This window comes from Euprymna scolopes, chromosome 10 (assembly GCF_053919585.1).
Source record: "Euprymna scolopes isolate OS-2025 chromosome 10, ASM5391958v1, whole genome shotgun sequence".
Taxonomy (NCBI): Eukaryota; Metazoa; Mollusca; class Cephalopoda; order Sepiida; family Sepiolidae; genus Euprymna; species Euprymna scolopes.
This window is the reverse complement of record NC_136491.1, coordinates 1,177,999-1,201,170: the sequence shown is the minus strand read 5'-3', so window position 1 is coordinate 1,201,170 and position 23,172 is coordinate 1,177,999. Positions and strand designations below refer to the sequence as shown.

General features: G+C 32.3%; 1 protein-coding gene across 1 annotated transcript in view; it reads right to left on the bottom strand.

The window, feature by feature from the left end:
* The window catches only part of LOC145285781 (WD repeat-containing protein 3-like), a 77,718-nt gene extending 54,634 nt beyond the window's left edge, over window positions 1-23,084 (bottom strand). Inside the window, exons 1-7 of the mRNA XM_080134148.1 lie at window positions 22,961-23,084; window positions 17,913-18,103; window positions 11,967-12,176; window positions 11,564-11,682; window positions 11,181-11,259; window positions 7,949-8,038; window positions 5,199-5,291 (exon numbers count right to left, since the gene is read on the bottom strand). Of these exons, the coding sequence (XP_079990274.1) occupies window positions 5,199-5,291; window positions 7,949-8,038; window positions 11,181-11,259; window positions 11,564-11,682; window positions 11,967-12,176; window positions 17,913-18,083 (762 nt within the window). The 5' untranslated portion in view covers window positions 18,084-18,103; window positions 22,961-23,084. The remainder of the gene's footprint in view (window positions 1-5,198; window positions 5,292-7,948; window positions 8,039-11,180; window positions 11,260-11,563; window positions 11,683-11,966; window positions 12,177-17,912; window positions 18,104-22,960) is intronic.
* Between the last annotated feature and the right edge of the window lie 88 nt (window positions 23,085-23,172).

Below are 23,172 nucleotides of genomic sequence, written 5' to 3'. Positions count from 1 at the left end.
CATACTTGGGGACAGTCGACAGCCAAACCGACCGAAACGTTGCACAAATAACACTCAAGAGGAGACCAAAGTTTGAGCAATACAAGTAATATAAACAATCAGCGCTCATCTCAAAAATTCAGAATTTTCTTTAATGTTAGTCAAAACATGATGATTTAGAGAAAGATATATTTTAGTGCTTTTTTACTAATAGTTACAATTGAAATTTTCATTTCAAGACATTATATATACTTACTAACACACCACCCGGTCTTGCCCGGTCGTAAAATATGCATAAATATTCTATTTTTATTTATACAGATTATGTTTTTTTTCTAAACGGTCTACTTCTTGTAAGTAAAAAAAATAAAAAATTAAAAAAAAAATACTTGAGCTGAGATCAAAACCAAAACCTAAAGACAGTGAGTCAAGTGTGACACACTCTTTAAAAAAAGTATTTTCCAACTGACTTATTTTTAACATAAGGAATCTGTAATGTGAACTATTCACACATGCACAATAGTGAAACAGTTAACAACCAGAGAAAAATCTGACGACTTCCGCATACCAATTTTTCAATTTTGACCCCTTAGCTCTTTTTTCTGGATAAAAACCAATTAAAAAGTTTTCCACATGTCTGAATAACCTATATACCAAATTTAAAGTCTGTAGATTAAAAATCCGTTGAGTATATAAGTTGAGAAATGTCCTCACACACACACATTCTCACTTTAGATTTATCATGCTGCAATAAGTATTTTCACCAAAATTTAGAAAAAAAATAATTAGGTGGAAGATCACCTAGATCTTTATATTAAAAATAAACATTGGTCTCTTTATCACTAAAGTCATTTTCTTGATTCGCCATTGATAACAGCAAAAGTACTGGAAGTTGCTATATAGCAAGAGAGAGAATTTAGTCTTATTTAAGCCAATAAAAATGAACACCATAATATTATAAAACTGCAATTTACAATAAAATAAAATTTTATTTGTAACTAGCGGAGGTGCCCATGTAGTAAAAAAAATAAAAAAAAGTTTTGGTAGGTAGGTAAGCTCGAACTTGGAACCTTGAGGCGAAGGTGGAAGAGAAAGTGTGAAAAAACCTGACATCTTACCGCTCGGCCAGAATGGGGCAGAAAGTGAAAAGCGTTTGAATTTAACGATTAAAGGTGCGTAAATTTAATGAGGTCAAACATCACGCCATAGAGGGAATGAAATCTCGCACTTAAGTTTGACTGTGAGGCCGTATTTTTGGTTTTGTTTCCCCATGATGTTGGGTTGGGGGGAAAACCAGCTCCCCATAAAAAGCATAAAAAGGGGGTGTCCAAATGAATAGCAATTGTCTGATATAAGGGGTTTCCCCCACATTGCTCCAATCTTATTGCCTCTTAGACGTTCCTGGCATGAAAGCCGGAAACAATACAGATTAGTTTTGCTTTTATACAAAAAAGCCGAACGAACACGAGAGGAGTTGAAATAGCAAGAATTTTGTAAAAGTTGATGTAAATAAATCTAGACGCGACGTGCGTTCGCAAATCATAGATATTACAATCTAGGGTGTATATAAAAAGTTCTAAAAAATAGTACCCCCGCCCCCAAGAACCCTGGCAAAAAAAAAGAAAAGCCTTTTACAGAAATACAAAAATGCATGTACCATTTTTGCGTTTTATATATATAGATTAATCTTCTATTTGATCATTTTTTCTCATTTTTGGTGACGATACCTATTTCACAGTGACATGTAAGTACATCAAAATGGTTTTACATCAAATGCAATTTTCAATTGTGACTAATAGTAATGAAACACTAAAGCACCTTTTTAATCAAGTAAATAACATCAGTGAAAATTTACTGAAATATTAGATATATTGGCAAATGATTAGCAAAAAGCCATTTTAATAGCAAGTTATGAAAAATGGCAGGAGTTATGTACAGGAGCAACCAAAGATGGATGGCCATGAGGTATTCAACACCATCTTGAACTGTTTGGACATCCGCACGTTGACCATGACTTCCTGCAGCTTGTTCTACGGCCCTGAATCTGAAATGTTTCTTCATTGGTGGGATCATTCTACCACTACTAACGATTACTACGATAGTGTCCTATTGACTACTGTACACTCATTAACTCTTATCCTTGAGTGGCCTCTGGTCCTTGATATGTGGTGACTCTTTTGTAAAAAAAAAAAAAAAACTTAACATGTTTTCAGGCAAAGTCAGATATGATAAACCATGTAAACAGATGAAAGCAGAAAAAGGATTCACAACGCTGATATGCAACACAATTTCAAGAACATATTTACAAAGAAAAAGTCATTTCACGTTTTGCCATAAAGAAATTATGTCAAAAGAAAGGCATCTATATATATATATAATATACATATTTATATATATAAAAGGCAAAATGTGTGTGACCATTTCGTGTAGGTCTTCAAAAGGCTTTTCTCGCACACGGTTCCGGGGTCGTTACGATCGCTTACAACTGTTTATATGGGTCCTAAATAATAATATGTACGATTTGGGAAAGCACGTCGCATCTAGATTTATTTACGTCGACTTTTACAAAATTATTGCTATTTTGGCTTCTTGCGTGTTGAGGCTTTTTCGTATAAAAAGCGAAACTAATTCAAAGTTAACAAGTACTCGGCATTGCGCCGGGAAATGTCCAGAAGCAATCAGCTTTGATCAATGTTGTACATCAGACAATTGCTATTCAATCTGGACAATTGGGAGCTGTTCCCTCTCCCCAACATCTGTTGGGGAAAAAAACAGTCAAATTTTTTACCTTCTTAATTAGGTCAAATGGAAGCAGCAGAGTAAACTTTTATTGCGCACGCCTGTTTTTATAGTTAAATAAATAAATTCAAACACGTCTAGGCTGTATGTCGCTGTGGCCAAATGGCTACCATCGCACATTTTTTTTTTTTCACACATTAATTTCCAACTCAAGGGTACGGGTTCGATTCACATACTTACCTACAAAAACATTTTTTTTTTATTATTTAAACCCCCCCCCTCCCCCCGGAGTTTTGATTTACCTCAAGACACCCGGGCATCGCCGGGTACCCCCCGCTAGTATATATATATAAAAGCGAAAATGTGTGCATGTGTGTTTGTGTGTTTGTATGTCTCGTAAAAACTTTCCACACGGGTCACGGATTTCCGCCAGATCGGTATCATTTTAAACTTCCAACCTTCGCCTGACAAATATTAAAAAATTGGCCAAAAACGTTAATTTTTTCACCCTAAAATCATCACTTTTCTAGAAGGGGGTGGGGGGTCAGCAAAATCCTCCTCTCATGACGAGTTCACTTCTACGCATGCGTCATACGACGTCGTAACCTGATTTACTTTAAATATTTAAAAAAGCGACACAAATTTGGCGACGTCGCTCAGTTGCTTAGAGTGCGGCCTCATTATCTAAATGTTTTGGGTTCGAATCATGGTGTGAGATGTTTTGTTTTTTTTTGATTTTTTAAATTTTAATATTGAAGCAGGGTTATTTAAGCCATTTTTCAAACATTCGTTTTACTGTTTTTTTTTACTTTGCTTACTCTTAGGTTTTCATTAACACCCCCCCCCCCCGACCACACACACCCAAAAACACCCGGGCAACGCCGGGTATCCCCCGCTAGTCAATAATAAAATAAGACAACTTTAAATGTGTTTGTGTGTGATTTACTCATGACCGCATGACACACGGAATTAATATTCTTTGTTTTTTAATTTACTATTTATTGTATATGTATTGAAATAGAAATTAAATGGCATAAAAAAAAAATTTTCCTATTTAAAAAAATAATTTAATTACAAAATTAAAATGACCATAATGCATTTTAGTTTCTTTGTAAATAAATCAGTCATTTTAATATTTTGTTAATAGTTTATAAAAGAAAAAGAAGAAAAAAAATGAATTATTTTGTACCGCTTTGAAATTTGTAAGCATCAAACAAAAAGTTACTGCCACGTGCATAATGTGAAACTACATTACCCAAGGTACTTGGATAAATATATTTCAGTTTGATTGAATAGAGGGTGGGGTAAAACACTATCATGAGGTATGCACTAATATCTGACATTCATGAAAAGAAAATTATTTTATTTATAATTTGAAAATTATAGAAATTCAAAACTAAGAATGGAAATAGTAATATGGAGGTTCAGGGCCTGGAGCAGGCATGCATAAGTTCCTCATTGATTTCTGAGAAATGTTGGGTGCGTTGGGAGGGGATTAAAGGCTGTAAATTTACCAACATTTTATTTCAATTAATGGCATTTTACTTGCTTCCCCCGTCCAAACACAATCAATGTGGCATACATCCCGAAATCAAATATTATTCAATTCCTCCGTTCAGTCTCAAAAGACAATGGATACCCTCTGTAAGGGTAACTGCGCGTGCAATTGTGAGGCAAGGGTTATGCAATCCCTAACCACATATCTCCTGAATCGGCACTGTTTGAATGCAGTGGCAAAGAGTCCAAGATGACTGGAAACAATGCTGAGATAAGCGGAGAGCACATACAGCACCTGGAATTCCCAAATGGTCACTCAAGTTTAGAACTGACCTGGCTCAACATTGCTTAACTTCGGTAATGTAAATAAGAAATTTTTTTTTGTGATAATTGCTCAAGACAAGGCATGAAACCACTTGATGTCAGGAGCTAAAAAAAAAATTCTTTTTCAAGGTCAAAAAACGACCAACGATAAGTGTGAAATGGATAGATTCCAATCCAGAAAACAGCAATTCTTCCCTCTTTGTCAGAAATATCGCTCATGGAATGTGAAGATTAAACAAAATAAGAGAAGCATGAGTTACAAGGCTGCTTGAAAGTAAACCCAAGGTCCACCTTCTACTGTCCTAATTAAAAACAAAGATGTTATGGCAAGATTTCTTATTTAATGTCAGGTTTAGTTGAAAATGTTCTTAAGCAAAAATTCCTGCTTCATCTTCAGCATTGTTCTGTTTTAATTTATACCATTTTTATGTTTCCTTTTGCATTTTATATGTAGCACTTATCCTTAAGTAACCTCCAGACCTTGATAAGCGGTACCTATAGGGTAAAAAAAAAACTGTTGGTTTGTGGTTAATACCTAACAGCAATGTGAATGGTTTTAATCACAGATTTACTTCTGTTTTTTTAGCCACATTTAGTTTCAAAGCGATGAGTGCCTTTTTTAAAAAATCCAAAATGAAAAACTAAAAGAGAAAACTAACCGCATCTTTTTCTTCTTCTTCAGGGTCATCTTCATCTGGTGCTGATTGTGACATATCAAGACGAAGTTTCTTCGCTTTATTCTCATCCACATTCTAGGAGAAGAAATGAAAAATTGGTTAAAAAAGTGTCAAACTGAAAGTGCAGAAATTTTTAAAGATGTGTTTTGATTAATTCTACAAAAATATTTTTAAATGCATAATGTGGAAAATTGAGCAATAAATAGTAAAATCATCGGTTTAAATTAACTCCTTTTAAAATATGTTTACGATTTTAAACAATTTTATTCTGTAGCGAGCAAAAGATGCTGTAATCAATCCGATTACAACAATTGCTAAAAAAAAAAAAAAAAAGAAAGAAAATTTTACCATATTTATTTTGTTTTTTTTTTAAATTTCATCTACAGCATATAAGGCGACCATCAGATCAGACTAGGTACAAAATTGGAGCAAATTTTAATAAGACGACTGCTAAATCACGAAACCATGTTTGTTTAGCCTAGGCTAGAGATTGCAACACCTGATATTTTATGAAATATTAGTTTTTGAAGATGATTTCTTAGCTTAGGGTGGTTTTATATGCCAAAACATACGGTACGTATTTTAGCATTTTATAAAACCTATTTTAATGAGATATATTCCTTCATTCAATCATGTTTCCACAAATTTAAATATTTTCTCATGAAATTAAGCAAAACACTCACCCCACTTCCAACACAAAATAAAATGAAAAGATTAGCACTCATATTAATAGATCTGAAAATCACAGACACACACTGCAGAGAGGAAGCTTTTTTTTTCACTCTCTTTCACTTAAAACAAGGTGTATTGTCAATTGAAAGAAGTAGCTATTTAGGATCAATAGGACTATGTGGGGAATTGAGTAGCAATGTCTGTTCATATTAAATTTAAACTACTATATGTTAGTAGTCAGGAAGTCTGAAAGACAAAGTATTAGAGTAGACTCTTGAAAATTCAGTATGTTATTGTTATACATCTCATGAGATGACTGACCAATTTTTATAATTTCAGGTTCAAATGAACAGTTCCAGCAGGAATTGGAATACACCTTACTAAAGCCAGATTGTCACAGATGGTGAATTTCAAAAATACAATCTGGATGTGAGGATATTTTAGAAAAATGATATGCAATAATATTCTGTTTTAAACTTGGAAAAAATTCCACAAAAACGTTTTGGAATATTTCAAACTGCTTTTGACCATTTTGCATGAATTGAGCATCAGTTTTTAAGTGGCATTAGAGATTCAAGGACGGCAGGGAGTCTGTGAAGGATGATGAGAGGTGTAAGAGGAGTTGATTGGCCAAATAAATAATTTCATGGATAAGAACTGTGATGTGTCTATAGAGACAATAAGTGTACTGTTTGATGTCAGTGTGAGAACTGAACACACAATTATTCGCGAGTAACTGAAGATGCGGAAGATTTGCACGAAGTTTGTCCCAAGTGTGCTCAGAGAAAATCAGAAAGACGTTGTCATGATAGCAGATAGGTCAAACTGATCAATTCAGATGCCACAGTTCTTGATGCTCTGGTGACCTGTGATGAAAGCTGGATCTACTACTATGACCCAAAGACCAAGAGACAGAATTCCCAGTGGTTCAAAGTTACAATCTTTGCAATGTGAGACTATGGACTCTACTGTACTCCTCAAGTCAGGGCCATGGAGAGCATTTGGAAGTGATTCATAAAAAAAGGAAAAGTTATCAAAAGTAATAAAAAAAAAAAAAAGAAACATGACAATGGTTAGAAACAAATCATCAAATTATGCAAAGGCAATAGGATGAATATTGGAAGTTGAATGAGTAGTCGGTTGAGAGTGGCAGAGTAAGACATAGGATTTCTGTTCCTAAAGTCAATTTCGATTTGAGTTAGTTTTTAGTTTGTTGATAATGGTTAGCAGCTCGGAAATCCCCCGCGAGACATCAGAGAGATTAAAGCCAAAGTCAAGCGAGAGTAAATGATTACTGTGGATCAACACAATCAGACAGCTATCAACGGACAATGTTTGGAGTTCCATTTTTCTACACTACATGATGGTATTACACACACACACACACACACACACACAGCTTAACTGAGTTATACCAACAACTCATGTCATTTTTATCATACTCCAACAATAAAGGCAATCATCAAGATACAGTAATATATAACAACTTACCCACTTTTAAATTAAAATAGTTTATAGCATAAATCCCTCTGCCTGTTCTACAAGTATTTTAATGGTGAATGTTCTGACGAACTGCAGACACTTGTGCCCCCACGGCGTAGACACCCTCTACAAACCCGACAGGCAGCTAAATCCCACCCCCACACAGTAGAGATCCTTAGATGTACAAGATCTTTCTACTCCAGTAGTTTCTTCCCCAGAACTGCTAGACTCTGGAATTCCATTCCAGGTTCCTGCTTCCCTAACTGTACTGACATGCAGAAGTTTAAGTGCAACGTGAACCGACATCTTACTGCCCAAATCCCTACATAGTGCCCCAGTAGTTGCTGCCCCTGATAGTAGCCCCCTACACCAAAGTGGCAATGTGTCTTGTTTGGGGTGAAAATGTAATAAAAAAATTTTTAAAAAAAAAAAAAAAATCAGTTTTTTACTTTTAGAAAAAAATAAAACAGAATAACTAATTTTCTCACTTTTCACCTGAAACATATTTGCGAAACTGACTTTTTTCAGTTGTTTTAATTAAAAAGTATTCAATTAAAAATAAAGTGATGTTTGCTTACAGTATTTGATTTTAATGCCCATACACGAAGTTCACTGTCGCCGCATCCAGTCAAAAGTTCTTGGTTTGGAGTTAAAACAATATCGGAAACCTTTAAAGAAATAGAAACCAAATTTTAAAGAATATTTTGGCTTAAAAAAATACTATGAAGAGGTATAATTTTTTTTCAATAAATAGATATTAAAAAAAAAAACAATATGAGTGCCACAATTAAAAAATTTTAAATGGTAATGTTTTATAATGTAAGATATGGGAATTGGAATGTAATAATGAAATTTGAATGTATACAAAAATAATTGAAAAACCTAATAAAAAAAGCAAGATATATTACAGGGAGAGATTTGAAAAAGAAAGATTATCTACTTTAGTAAAGTAAGAAGGGGAGAGATTTAATTAACACTCAAAAGAATTAATGGAATTTTTAAACTATATAATTTATAAATTTTAATTGCCGGATCAGAAAATTTACTATCAAAGTAAATAGAAGAAACAATAGACAATACTCTATTTTGTTTTAATCAAAATTGTTTCAACTAGAAGATTCTGACATATATATACTAGCAATGGGTGCCCGGCGTTGCCCGGGTGTTTGGAGGTGTATGCTGAGCAAAAAAAAAAAGGTCAATTTTTTAAAAAACTTTGACCCCTATTATGACCCCTTAAAATTTATTGTTTTGGGTTCAACTTAAGTTATTAAGTTAGATCCATGTCCAAGGAACCTATATCTAAAATTTCAAGTGTTTAGATCCAAAATTGTAGGAGGAGTTTGGTAGAGTTCTCAAAGGTCAAATCGTTGAACTTTGACCCCTTAATCAACAAATTTCTGTACGAAAACCAATCACATCGATTTTCCTAAATCTCAGTACCTTGTATATCAAATTTCGAGTATTTAGACTTAAAATGGACAGAGTTATTGCATATGGAAATGTACACACACACACGTTCACTTTTATATATACTAGCATTTCAGCCCGGCGTTGCCCGGGTGTTTTGAGGTGTATGCCGAGCAAAAAAAAAAAAAAAAAAAAAAAAAAAAAAAAAAAAAAGGTCAATTTTTTTAACTTTGGTCCCTATTACGATCCCTTAAAATTTATTGTTTAGGGCTCAAATAAAGTTATTAAGTTAGATCCATGTCCAAGGAATCTATATCTAAAATTTCACATGTTTAGACCCAAAATTGTAGGAGGAGTTTGGTAGAGTTCTCAAAGGTCAAATCGTTGAACTTTGACCCCTTAATCGACAAATTTCTGTCCGAAAACCAATCACATCGATTTTCCCAAATCTCAGTACCCTGTATATCAAATTTCGAATCTGTAGACTTAAAATTGACAGACTTATTGCGTAGAGAAATGTACACAGACACACACACACACTTTCACTTTTATATATATATATATATATATTTATTTCAAATATAAGTATTTTTAGACATAAAGTTGTATTAGTAGCTCAATAGTGCATGACTAGAGCTATAAATACTTTTTTTATCATGTTCACCAGTTTGAAAAATCATCTTTTATTTTCCACTAGCGGGGGTACCCGGCGTTGCCTGAGTGTTTGGAGGTGTGTGTGTGTAGGGGGTGGGTAAAAACTTCTTAAAAAATCGGAACACCCCCCCCAAAAAAAAAGAAAGCCAACGAACGTACAATGTTTAAAAAATCAGAAATACAAACCCCCTACCCAAAAGGACGGCGTTGTCCGGGTGTTTGGAGGTGCGTATGTAAGGGGGGGGGGGGGTATGCAAAGAATAAGCGAATTAATAACCCTGTTTAAACTTTTTTTAAAAAATCGGAAAAAACAAAACAAATAAAAAACCGAACGGACGTAAAACTTCTTTAAAACAATCAGATAAACAAAAACCCAAAAAAAAGGAAAAAACAAAAACAAAAAAAAAAAAAAAAAAAAAAAAAAAAAATGGTATAAATAACCTCATTTCAATATTAAAGGTTAAAAATCAAGAAAAAAAGTATATCTGATAACTGGGATTGAACCTGAAATCTTTAAATAAAAACACTGTAACTTAACCCATTGTGCTATAGACGCGTGGATGAAAGTAGGTCGGTTTTTATAACATTTAAAACGAATTCAATGTACAACGTCTTTTGCGCATATTGACGCATGCATAAAGCCATCTTGTCATGAAGATACCATTTTTTTCACTCCTCCTTGTAAAAAAGAGAGCCGTTAAAGATGAAGGAATGAATGTTTGTGCCCAATTTTTCAATATTTGTCATCCAAGATGTCGAGCTTCAAAATGATACTGAACTCGTGAAAATCCGCCGTCTCTGTCAAAAGTTTTTGCAAGACATACAAACACACACACATTTTCACTTTTATATATATAGATTGAAGCAAAAAATTGTTTCAGACCATATTAGGATATATATATATTTTTTTTTTTACATGGAGTTCACCACTTATCAAGGCCCAAGGGCCACTCGGGGATAAGGGTTATTGTGTGTACAGTAATCAATGGGATAGTGTAGTAATAGTATTGGATAATTAATAAAGTGTCATTACTTAAGGGGGCGGTTCATCAGGAATTTGTTTGTGTTGGACTTGAAGACATCCAGGTTGAAGTCGGGAGGGAAACAGGCAAGCGGAACAGAGTTTCACAGGCGTGCAGTTCTAAGAAAGAAGCTTTGTTCATGGAATCTACATTTTGATTTAGGCACAGATAAGGAGTGGGGGAAATTATTGACAGTGATTTCAGCTAGTCGGGTGTTTATATATATATATATATATAAAATGCTCACCATATATGTACTTATTTATATATATCAACAAAACAAATGTCAACCTCTACAGGGAAAAAGTTTTTTTGCATTCCACTCTTCAATTTTACAATCTGTACTAGAAGGCTTCTTTTCAGTTATTTAAATCCATACATATTTGAACACATCTGCTAGGGGTAGGGAGTTCAAATATGGACTATATTTCATTTAATTCAGTGTTATACAAAGACGGTAAATGAATTTGGAAAGAAATCCTCTACTCTATAATGAACAGCCAATGAAAGATTTTTCTTCTTTCGACCATCAGAAATTGTAATAATTTACATATAAAAAATAAAATTATCGGAGTAATTCTATGATTTTATGTGAACATTTTAGTAATTTATATAGATAAATGGTGAGTGCAAATACTAGTGAAGCATTTTTTACTTTATTTTTTATGTTGGGTGTACACTAGTAGGTATATATTTATTAAAGAAAGAAATAGTCGATACCTACCTCACTTCGATGTGCAACAATTGTGTGGAAGCAATGCTGGGTGTCTAAATCCCAAAATTTCACAAACGTATCTTTAGAACTGAAAAATAAGTAAATAAATTGATGTGTAAATATAAAATGTTTAAAAAATGGTTGAATTCGATAAAATTGATGCGTAAATGTTAAAAAAAAAAAAAAAAAGTTGAATTCAATAAAATTGATGAAGCAAACTGGCTTCTATATTCTTTTATGGTAGGAAAAAGACAATTAAATTTTAAAAATGAAGAAATTTGGAAACGGCAACAGGATAACATCAAATGAAGAAACTAGAAATGATCCAACTCAAACAATATTGCAGTTTTGCGACAAATAACATTCTAATAACATTGATATTAATCACGTACCTTGTAATCAAGACATTATGCTCAGTGGCAAACACTGCCTGAGTTATCGGCCCCTTGTGTCCTTTAAGGCGATACATGCCAGCACCTTGGAGAACATCCCACAAAATTACATTTGTGTCCTAGTTAGAAAAATACAAAATAATTAATATATGCATGTTATCAAAGCTGTTCAAATTAGACAGCATTTAATTAACAATCTAGTTCAACAAATCTTATTATAGTAGAATGTCTGTCTGTAACCCAAACTATGTCATATTTTGATTTTATCAATTTATTTGTCTGAAACAAAAACTATGTCACATTTTTCAGATAGAAAATGCAGAAATGGTCATATTTTCAGATGTTTTCCTTTTAGATTTTCTACAATTAAATAAGAAAAATAATACTTTGCATTTTTACTTACCTTTCCTCCCGAAACAAGGACAAATCCATCTTTATTATAATTCAAAACAGTCACAGGTGATTTATGTCCATTGAACTGAAATACAACTTGACCATTGTCCAAATCAAACACACTGATTCCACCATCGACATAACCAACAGCCAAATGATTCTGACATGGTGAAGTTTTAATAACAGTGACTGGTGACTTCCCTCCTTTGAGGACCAAAGCCTGAAAGAAAATACAACCATATTTAAATATGTGCTATTTATAATGCACTTGTGATGTTAGGCTGTGTAAGGTGTTAACTTTAGTCAAAATCACCTGTTCCTTCTTTCATTGAATTTTTTTTGATTATCAATACTTATCAAAGACATTCCGATACAAAACCTATCTACAAAAACTACCAGATGCATAAAGTACATTTGTGTGAAAAATCGGCCTAGCCAATGTTTCACAAACCATAAGGAATGAACTCATACACACACACAAATACACACACAAACACACACACAAAAAGTTCCTTTTATATAATAGTAGAGATAAAGATATATGTTATTCATAAGTATGTATTACAAGGAGCGTTCCAATAGTAAAGCCTCCTGTTATTTTTTTATTCTGCCGAAATGAATTCAAGGGGATTGCAAATTGTATTGTTATGATGACTGAACTTATGCATTCAAAATGAAATTCAAAACGCAAGCAAACACCATCATGGCTAGTAAGAAAAATAATTCCTGATGAGGGTTTTGGTATAAGCCAAAAATCAGAAATTTCAAATAAATATATATTTGTTTAAAATACTGCACAAATATTAATTTTCATTTTCACTGTACTTCTTAACAGTGGATTTCTAGCAATTTTAACATGTGCGCATGATTGAGTGTAAACACTGAAGTGGATAATACAATCTATCTTTGAGAACTAGAGACCATAGCCAAAAACCATCACAGCTAGCAAGAAAAAATACAGTATTGTCTAAAACTTCCTGATGAGGGCTGTGGTATAAGCCAAAAATTAGAGATTTTAAAAAAGTAAATATTTATTTTACAAAAATCCATGCTTGGATAGAGTTCAAAACCAACTTCAAAACCTAGTAGATGATCCTCTTTTCTCTTCCCTGCAACCACACAAATACACACACAAACACACACACAAAAAGTTCCTTTTATATAATAGTAGAGATAAAGATATATGTTATTCATAAGTATGTATTACAAGGAGCGTTCCAATAGTAAAGCCTCCTGTTTTTTTTTATTCTGCCGAAATGAATTCAAGGGGATTGCAAATTGTATTGTTATGATGACTGAACTTATGCATTCAAAATGAAATTCAAAACGCAAGCAAACACCATCATGGCTAGTAAGAAAAAATATTCCTGATGAGGGTTTTGGTATAAACCAAAAATCAGAAATTTCAAATAAATATATATTTGTTTAAAATATAAAAATACTGCACGAGTATTAATTTTAACTGAATTCCATTTTCACTGTACTTCTTAACAGTGGATTTCTAGCAATTTTAACATGTGTGCATGATTGAGTGTAAACACTGAAGTGGATAATACAATCTATCTTTGAAAACTAGAGACCATAGCCAAAAACCATCCCAGCTAGCAAGAAAAAATATAGTATTGTCTAAAACTTCCTGATGAGGGCTGTGGTATAAGCCAAAAATTAGAGATTTTAAAAAAGTAAATATTTATTTTACAAAAATCCATGCTTGGATAGAGTTCAAAACCAACTTCAAAACCTAGTAGAGGATCCTCTTTTCTCTTCCCTGCAACCTCTTTCCCACAGAAAAGACGTTGCAAGCCTGTCTCTGCTCTATCATTATTTTCATGGCAAGTGCTCGACTGAACTTCAATCTACGGTCCAGACGTGCCAAACTTTCACAAAAAAACATTTGACTAATTATAACCACTATATACGATTTCCCCCACTCTATCTGTGTATAAATCTAAACATAAATTCCATGAAAAAAGCTTCTTTCCCAGAACTGCCTGCCTGTGGAATACTGTTCCACTGGCCTACTTCCCAGATGAATACAGCATGATAACATTCAAATCCAATGCAAACAAGTTCCTGTTAAGCCGTCCCCATAAATAATCAAATTCTATCCAATTTACACCATTAACGATTACTACACTAGCACCTTAGATTCATTAACCCTTATCCTTGAGTGGCCTTCGGCACTTGATAAGTAGTGACTCCCAAGTAAAAAAATAAATTTTAAATAAAAGTGCATTCAGACATAGGGCAAGCTTTTTAATCATTTTTTTTACTGAAAATTTGGCTTCCAAAGGGTCAAAGTTCAAAAGATTTGACCTTTGCGGTCTCTAACAAACTATTAAGTCAATTTTGAGTCTAAACATTTGAAATTTTACATAAAGGGTATTCAGACATGAAGCAAGCTTTTTAATCAGTTTTTGGGCAAAAATTTGGCTGACAAGAGGTCAAAGTTGAAAGAGTTTATATTTGCAGACTCTATCAAACTCCTCTGCCAGTTTTGGGTCTAAACACTTCAAATTTTAGATATAGGTTACTTGGACATGGGTCAAACTTTATAATTTGATTTGAGTCCAAAACGATAAATGTTAAGGGGGTCAAAATTAGGGTTAAAGTTAAAAGAAATTTGACGTCTGCGGTCTCTACCAACTTTTCTCTATGGTAGTTAAGGAAGACTATTATATAGAAAGGCATTACCATACATATTCACACTTTTTAATATATACACATGCACATAAAGTTATGAACAGTACATAGGTCCCGAGCGAAGCCAGGCGGAACTGCAAGTAAATCTATATATCTAGAAAAGTGAAACTGTCTGTGTGTGTGTACATTTCCCTACCAAACTACTCTGTCAATTTTCAGTCTACAGACTCAAGACTTGACATAAGGGGTATTGAGATTTGGGAAAATCTTTCTAATTGGTTTTTGGCCAGAAATGTGGTTGTCAAGGGGTCAAACTTCAACGATTTGACTTTTGAAAACTCTACCAAACTCCTCTGCCAATTTTGTTGAAATTTTAGATGTAGGTTATTTGGATGTGGATCAAACTTTTTAATTTGACTTGAGCCCAAAACAACATATGTTAAGGGGGACAAATTGGGGTCAAAGTTTAAAAAATTTGACCGCTCCAGTCTCTACCAAATTACTCAGCCAATTTTTGGTCTAAACATTTGAAATCTTATATAAAGTGTATTCAGACATAGGGCAAGGTTTTTAATCGATTTTTGGCCGAAAATTTGGCTGCCAAAGGGGCAAAGTTCAAAAGATTTGACCTTTGCAGTCTCTAGCAAACTTTTCAGCCAATTTTGGGTCTAAACATTTGAAACTTTACATAAAGGGTATTCAGGCATGCAGCAAGCTTTTTAATCAGTTTTAGGCATAAATTTGGCTGCCAAGAGGTCAAAGTTAAAAGAGTTGACCTTTGCAGACTCGAACAAACTCCTCCATCAATTTTTGGTTTAAACACTTGAAATGTTAGATGTAGGTTACCTGGTCAGGAGTCAAACTTTAATATATATATATATACATGTGCACATAAAGTTATGAACAGTACATAGGGCCCCGAACAAAGCCAGGCTGAACTGCTAGTATATATGTATAATTCTTTAATCTGCATCCCTTGTTTCAAATAATAAATGTTGTAAATTCTAATTTGCAAAATTTTAACTTTCTCCTCATACTGAAATATGTTCTCTTTTCAGAGAGAACATCTTTCTAACTTTACATGACCAATGTTGTGTAGTGGGTACATATTGGAGAAATGTATAACGGGGACTCAGAACAAAGAATGATAATGACATTTATATTCCGAGAGAGATGCGAATTCATTATTGAAGGAATGTGTCATACAGTTCTTTTACATAAGGGGAGATGCTTCACTTATGATGGAGGAGGCAGACAAACAATTAATACTTGGGAGTTATACAAGTTCATTACAGAAATGATGATAAACAAAACACATTTACCTTTCAGTTGTAATGACGACACGAAGACAAACAGTTACAAAATATAGATGGTGATTCTTTATACATCAGCCAGCTGATTGATGACTCAGGAATTCAAGCTTGTATGACTACATGGTCTCTCTTCTTCCTTTCACCTCTAAGAGGATCAGCTTCACTAAATCGCTGTCCGACTCTTTTCTAACTGACTCTGGGACTCTCTATCTAACTTTGAACCCTATCTCAATATATTGACAATTTCCTTTCTTTATGGCGTCAGAGGTGTTGTCAACCGATGTGACTTTATCACATTTCAATTCACCCGTATTATTGCACATGTATTTTCACACCTCTGATAAACAAAAGAAATCCGTAAATTAAATTGTATCATTTAACCTATTTGTTACATAACATTTTCAATTTTGTTTTTGTCCATTCTTTTAACTGACATTTTTAATATCCAGTTATTTCTAAAAGAATTGGCAATCGCTCTATCTTTGGCATAAATAATATTTAATTATATCTAAAAGAATTAACACTCGACTGCATTCCTAGGATTTCAATTATCCATTATCTTTAACACTTGCCTACAGGGTTCGATTCTAGCCTTTTCCTAATATCATTTCACTTATCTAGTCTCCCTTTTTACATGAGAAGGGGACAGCCATTCTTATGTAACACCAAAAAATGGGACTTTATACATCAAAAGTTCTATGTCTGCAACGGAATATTACCTTTCACTCTGGATACTTGATTGAACATGATTGGGTTTTACCTTCAATGTGGCAATCTTCAACACGTCTGGAACTTACAAACATCATTCTTTTCTATTCAAGGATTACCACTAATTAGATATCTTTTTTTTTTTTTTTGTTTCAATACTTTTTTCCTTTTCTATGTTCCTTTAAAAGATTTTAATCTTTAATATATTTCCAATGTATGTGCTAAATAGCAAAATTATATGATATATATATATATATATATATATATATATGTATTTTTTTAACAATCAATTTTAATACCTTTTAAATGGTATTTTATTGATAATTGTACCAATATTGACTTCGGTTTAGCTCGATGAGAATTCAGAGCAATATAAGAAGAAGTTAAAAAAATTAATTTAATAATTTCGTAAATAATAAATCAAACGTAATAAAAGAAGAAACAAAATAAGAATGCAGAATTAACATAATGGATATTAGATACATAAATTGAAAGAAATTAAAAAACCAAAAAAATACGAAAATAAGGCTAACAAAAAGAAAATATAGATATATAAAAATCCCATAGAAAAATTTTTAAAGATGGCAACCTCGATAAAAAAATTCCATCCCCATGTGAGTTTTTTAAAAAACAAATTTTGACTGTAATTAATTTGATTCTAATTGTCTCTGAAGAGAACGGTAAATAATGAAGATTCGGTATGCTATAATTAAAACAACCGTTTGTCTTTTTACCCTTCGAAACAGCTGTCAGACTAAGGAGAAAAAAATATATAATAACATGTCTTAAAAAATAATAAAAACAAAAATTGTGTACTAATAAATAAAAGGTGTTGTTTTTCCGATTATATATATATATATATATATATATATATATATATATATATATACAGGGTGACCAAAAAAAAACAGGCCCCAACTTTAATTAGGCCCCGTTTCTTAGTGTTTTGTCCGAATGAAATGAAACTTTAGTCATAACTAGGTTATTATATTCCAAACATCACATCAAAACACTAGGGTCTTTGGCCTTTTTTTCTCCGTTCTACAGCATATGTTCTAGAAGCCTCCATTTAGCTTTTGTTTTTTGGGGATCACCCTGCATGCACACACACAAGCAGTTGCTATGCCGGTATTAAGAGAAAAGGAGCTCCACTGAAAAACCTGACTTATAATGTTAAAAGAAAATCATAATTTCCAGATAAAAAAAAAAGATATTTTCCTTTTAATCTATTTCAATTCAAGTCACATAAATAAAAGATCAAACAAAAAGAAGTGGTTTTTGAAAATAGTTACCTTTGCTCTGCTGCGTAAATCCCAAATGATTACATCTTCACAGGCGCCAACTGCCGCATATCGGCCAGTTGTTTTACGGAAATTAACAAAGTTGATGTTTGATTGGCGGCTTCCAATAATGCCAAACGTTTCTTGATGAACATAACGAAGATATTGTTTTGTCAAACCCATTTCATCGACACTAAATAAACCTATAAAATAAAAATAAAAAAAAACGCTTTAGACTATTGTTAATAAAAGTAAATTATGATAAGAAAAAGTCCATTGATGACATCCTATGAACTTAAATTCGGAGTAGGAGCATCAGTCTGATTTTTTGTTAAAAATATCAGGCTCTATGTTGTGAGTGAAATAGTCGCATTTGCGAGTGATTTCTCCAAATGGCGACTAGAAATAATAAAACACTTATCTTTTGGTGATTGTGTTTCTTTCATTGGCAATCTTCCAAAGCTCATTACTGAATGAAAGGCGCTTATGTCAACAGAAACTTAAATCTAAGGGAGATAACCAGCATAAACATGCCAAAAATAAGCATATTTTCCAAAGTATAATTTGGGATGCTTATTAATTAATGTACACAAAACAAAAGTAAACAACCTGTTACAATGAAACAATGTTAATTAATCAATAAAAATTAAATAAACTTGTTAATTAACGAAAAAAAAAATCTTATCACATTTGAAGTATTTAAACTATCAAGTTTTAGTTATGATTAAAGTTTAAAGTCAAGCATTCACTTGAATAGTAACGCAGCCAAAGATTCACTTGAATAGTAATGCAGCCAAAGATTCATTTGAATAGTAACGCAGCCAAAGATTCACTTGAATAGTAATGCAGCCAAAGATTCACTTGAATAGTAACGCAGCCAAAGACTCATTTGAATAGTAATGCAGCCAAAGATTCACTTGAATAGTAACGCAGCCAAAGACTCATTTGAATAGTAATGCAGCCAAAGACTCACTTGAATAGTAACGCAGCCAAAGATTCACTTGAATAGTAACGCAGCCAAAGACTCACTTGAATAGTAACGCAGCCAAAGATTCACTTGAATAGTAACGCAGCTAAAGATTCACTTGAATAGTAACGCAGCCAAAGACTCATTTGAATAGTAATGCAGCCAAAGATTCATTTGAATAGTAATGCAGCCAAAGATTCATTTGAATAGTAACGCAGCCAAAGATTCATTTGAATAGTAACGCAGCCAAAGATTCACTTGAATAGTAACGCAGCCAAAGATTCACTTGAATAGTAACGCAGCCAAAGATTTACTTGTTTCACATGTCCAGATAAACAAGTGAACTAGAATAACTGACTTTAAACTTTACTCATAACCAGAAACTGACAGTTTAAATACTTCAAATGTGATAATTTTTTTCGAAATAAGGTTATTATTTCAGCATGGTTCTTTTTCTGCAAGAGTACCATTTTTTATGTAAATAAACATCACAATTTCTCTCATTCCTTTTTTTGTTTGAATAATTCTAATTAATTTCCCCTTTTCTTGAGTCCGGGACTAACTTCACCTGGCGCTTGTATGTATAGTATTTGTGCATTTTTTTTTTTTTTTTTTACTGTTTCAGCAATTTTTTAACTAACCTCAATTAGGTATAGTTTGATCGCTAACTTGTTTCCTTTTTGTAAACTGTTTCGTCAATTTCCATAATTCTGCTATAGTATTCGTGTAATCAGTTTTTTTCATTTAACATTCATTCATTGTTCCACTGATTTTTCAGCGTCCCAAATTATACCCTAGAAAATATGCTTAATTTGCTGTCTAGATTTGAGTTTCTATTGACATAAGCGCCAAAGCTTTATAAAACAATATACTCTGTTTTAATGAAGTCTGTTTAAAAACATCTGAAGAAATTTGAATGCTTATACTTTCAAGTCTCAACATAAAATTCAGTGCATATTTAGAATTACACTTATTAGAAAAAAAAAAATACAGAAAAATATTTATCATGTACATTAGGCACCACCACAGCTGTATGCAAAATGTCATCCTTTTACTCAACAACAGCAACGTCATCATTTCATGTTTACTATTTTCTAAGTCAATTTCTATGGATGGGCATCAGCGCTATAAGTGTTAATGGAAGTAACGTTTTATTTTGCTATCAGATTTTCATATCTATATTGTAAAACAAATAGATTTTTTAATGAACTACACATACGATAATTAATAAAATAAAATTAATTTTAGAGTTTTCTGTTGGCATTTATGTATCTAAAAATAATATTGCTTACAGGCCTCCATACTTGTTTTGGAAAAAAGCGCCAGAAAATAACAATTACCCTCTATCATTTTAAAGAATAAAATCAAAACAAATTCTTTTTAGGTCGATTTTGGATTTACAATTTTTATTATCTCAAGAGTCATATATTCTATTATATGAATATATTTTTTTTTTATTGGAAACCTGTTTTTTTTTTTGGGGGGGGGGGTTACATAGGCGTCACCACTTATCAAGGCCGATTGGCCACTCAAGGATAAGTGTTAAAGAGTGTAGAGTAGTCAAAAGGACAATATAGTAATCAATAGTAATGGAAGTTCGGTAAATTTGTTAACTTAAGTGGAACGGCTCAGCAGAAACTTGTTCACGTTGGACTTGAAGACAACCATATTATAGACAGCTGGAAAGCAGGAAAATGGAAGACAATTCCACAGGCGTGCAGTTCTAAGAAAGAAGCTTTGATCATGGAATCTATGTTTAGGTTTAGGCACAGATAAAGAGTGGGGAAAATTATTGATAATGTTTTCAGCTAGTCTAGTGTTTCTTGTGAAAGTTTGGCGAGGGGGGACCATAGATTGAAGCTCAGTCGAACACTTTCCATGTTATAAAAAAAATCTTTGTTTAAACTTCATATCACAGAATATTTGAATTTAATATCATTTAAAGCTTTTTAAAAATAATTATTTTTTAGAATTCTGTGTTTTTTTATTGTAATTCAAATAATTATATTACCGAGGAAAAAAATTATCAAGAAAGTGTTGTTTTTTTTTAACATAATAATATTGATTTTATGTCCAATTTTATTTACAGTGAAATAAATAACGGGATTTTACATATATATAAAAATAACTATTTTTGAATTATTTGATCTTTTCAGCATTAAAAAAAAAATGTTAAAATTTTTATTGACCTACATTTATTTTGTTTAGTTTTCATAACATGAAATATGGAGGGGGGTAAAACACCTAAAAAAATATTTCCTCTAATATATTTAACAAAACCTACTTTTATTATGTAAGTTTATTTAATAATGAATAAACATCGAAAATTTCAGGAAAATATGACTTATTTGATTTATATTTTTTTATTATTGGAAACCTGTTTTTTTTTTTTTTACAGAGGCGTCACCTCTTATCAAGGCCGATCGGCCACTCAAGGATAAGGGTTAAAGAGTGTAGAGTAGTCAAAAGGACAATATAGTAATCGATAGTAATGGAAGTTCGGTAAATTTGATAACTTAAGTGGAACGGCTCATCAGAAACTTGTTCACGTTGGACTTGAAGACAACCATAATATAGACAGCTGGAAAGCAGGAAAACGGAAGACAATTCCACAGGCGTGCAGTGCAGTTCTAAGAAAGAAGCTTTGATCATGAAATCTATTTTCAAGTTTCTATTAAAAAGTAAATAATTAATTTACTCACCGAAAAGTAAATAATTAATTTACTCACAAATTGAAGAGAAAAGGTCAATAAATAATATATTCAAATTTAAAACAAAAAACAAGTAGTGTTTTTTATAATTTTACCTGTAAAGTTTGAAGTTTAAAACCTTTTTTTTTTTAAACCACGTTAATTGTTTTTTCTTTTCTTTTTTTTTTTTGTCCTTGCTCCTTTAATTGAAAAAAAAATTAGGGCTTGAATTACATTTTTCGAGGAGTTATAAGCTTGGGAAGACAGGGGGTCGAATAATTCACGCCTCCCATTTTGAAATGTCTATTAAAAAGTAAATAATTAATTTATGTACCAAAGTCTTATATATCACAAATTGAAAAGAAAAGGTCAATAAATATATTCAAAATTAAAACAAAAAAAAGAACTGTTTTTTAGAAATTTACCTGTAAAGTCCGAAGTTTAAAACTTAAAAAAACAAAAAAAAAAACACACGTTGTTTTTTTTGTTTTGTTTTGTTTTTTTAATGAAACCTTGGTCCTTGCTCCTTTAATTCAAAAAAAATTAGGGCTTGAATTACATTTTTCGAGGAGTTATAAGCTTGGAAAGATGGGGTGGAATTATTCACTATTTTCACGAAATTTCTGACACACCTAGGGCAGAGTTAAACACAAGTTTTTAATGTGGGAAAACCGAGTTCCTTAAAAAAAAAGGGGGGCACTCTGAATTTAGACAAAAATGGAATTACCTACGTCTAGAAGGACTTCTCCCTCAGTGATCAAAAACAGAAAAGATGAAATGTGTTAGAACACTTTGCTCCTAAGATTATAGTCGATAATTTAAGACTAACACATTTTCGAAACGTAAACAAAACAGCTAATATATTAGTTATATTGTTATATACGTTAAAACGTCAATCAACATTTAATTTCAGAATAATAATAGAATACTAATAATCGATTTAATCAAACATTTGAGCAAATACTAAAAGAAATAGTCGAAATATTTCAACGATCGGTGCTGATGGAGAGAGGATCCGCGCTATTTTTTTAAATCGTATTTCCACGTTTAATTAAAGTTTTATTATATGTTTTTTTATTTAATTGTAAGGTTAAAGTACAGAATAGGTACAAAACACCCTCCCCTCCTCGTGTTAAGAATGGCTTTTTAAATAATAACGCTATTATTTCAGCACGGATCACTCTCTGCGTGAATACCCAACGATCCCTAACACTTGAACCAGACCAGAACATGCCTATTTTTATTTTTTCAATTTTAAAAACATATTCACAACATTACGAGATAAATAGTCAAATAAAACATTTGTACTATATTATCTAGTTAAATCGAAATTATTTATCAGCATATTAATTAAATGATCCAATTAAAATGAAACATAAATGTATAAATAAACAATAACTTACATTCAGAGTTTTAACGAAGTCGATCCCAACACGTGGTAGAAATAAGCTTTCAAATATCGCCGACACTTCCGGTATAACCGGTGTAAGAAGAAAAATTCTCCCATGCTAATAATGCACTTCCTATTTTACGTTACTATACAAAAATATATCATATTGTTAATAGTTATACGGGAATTATTTTGAGGTAATTTATAGTATTAACTTAATTAGTA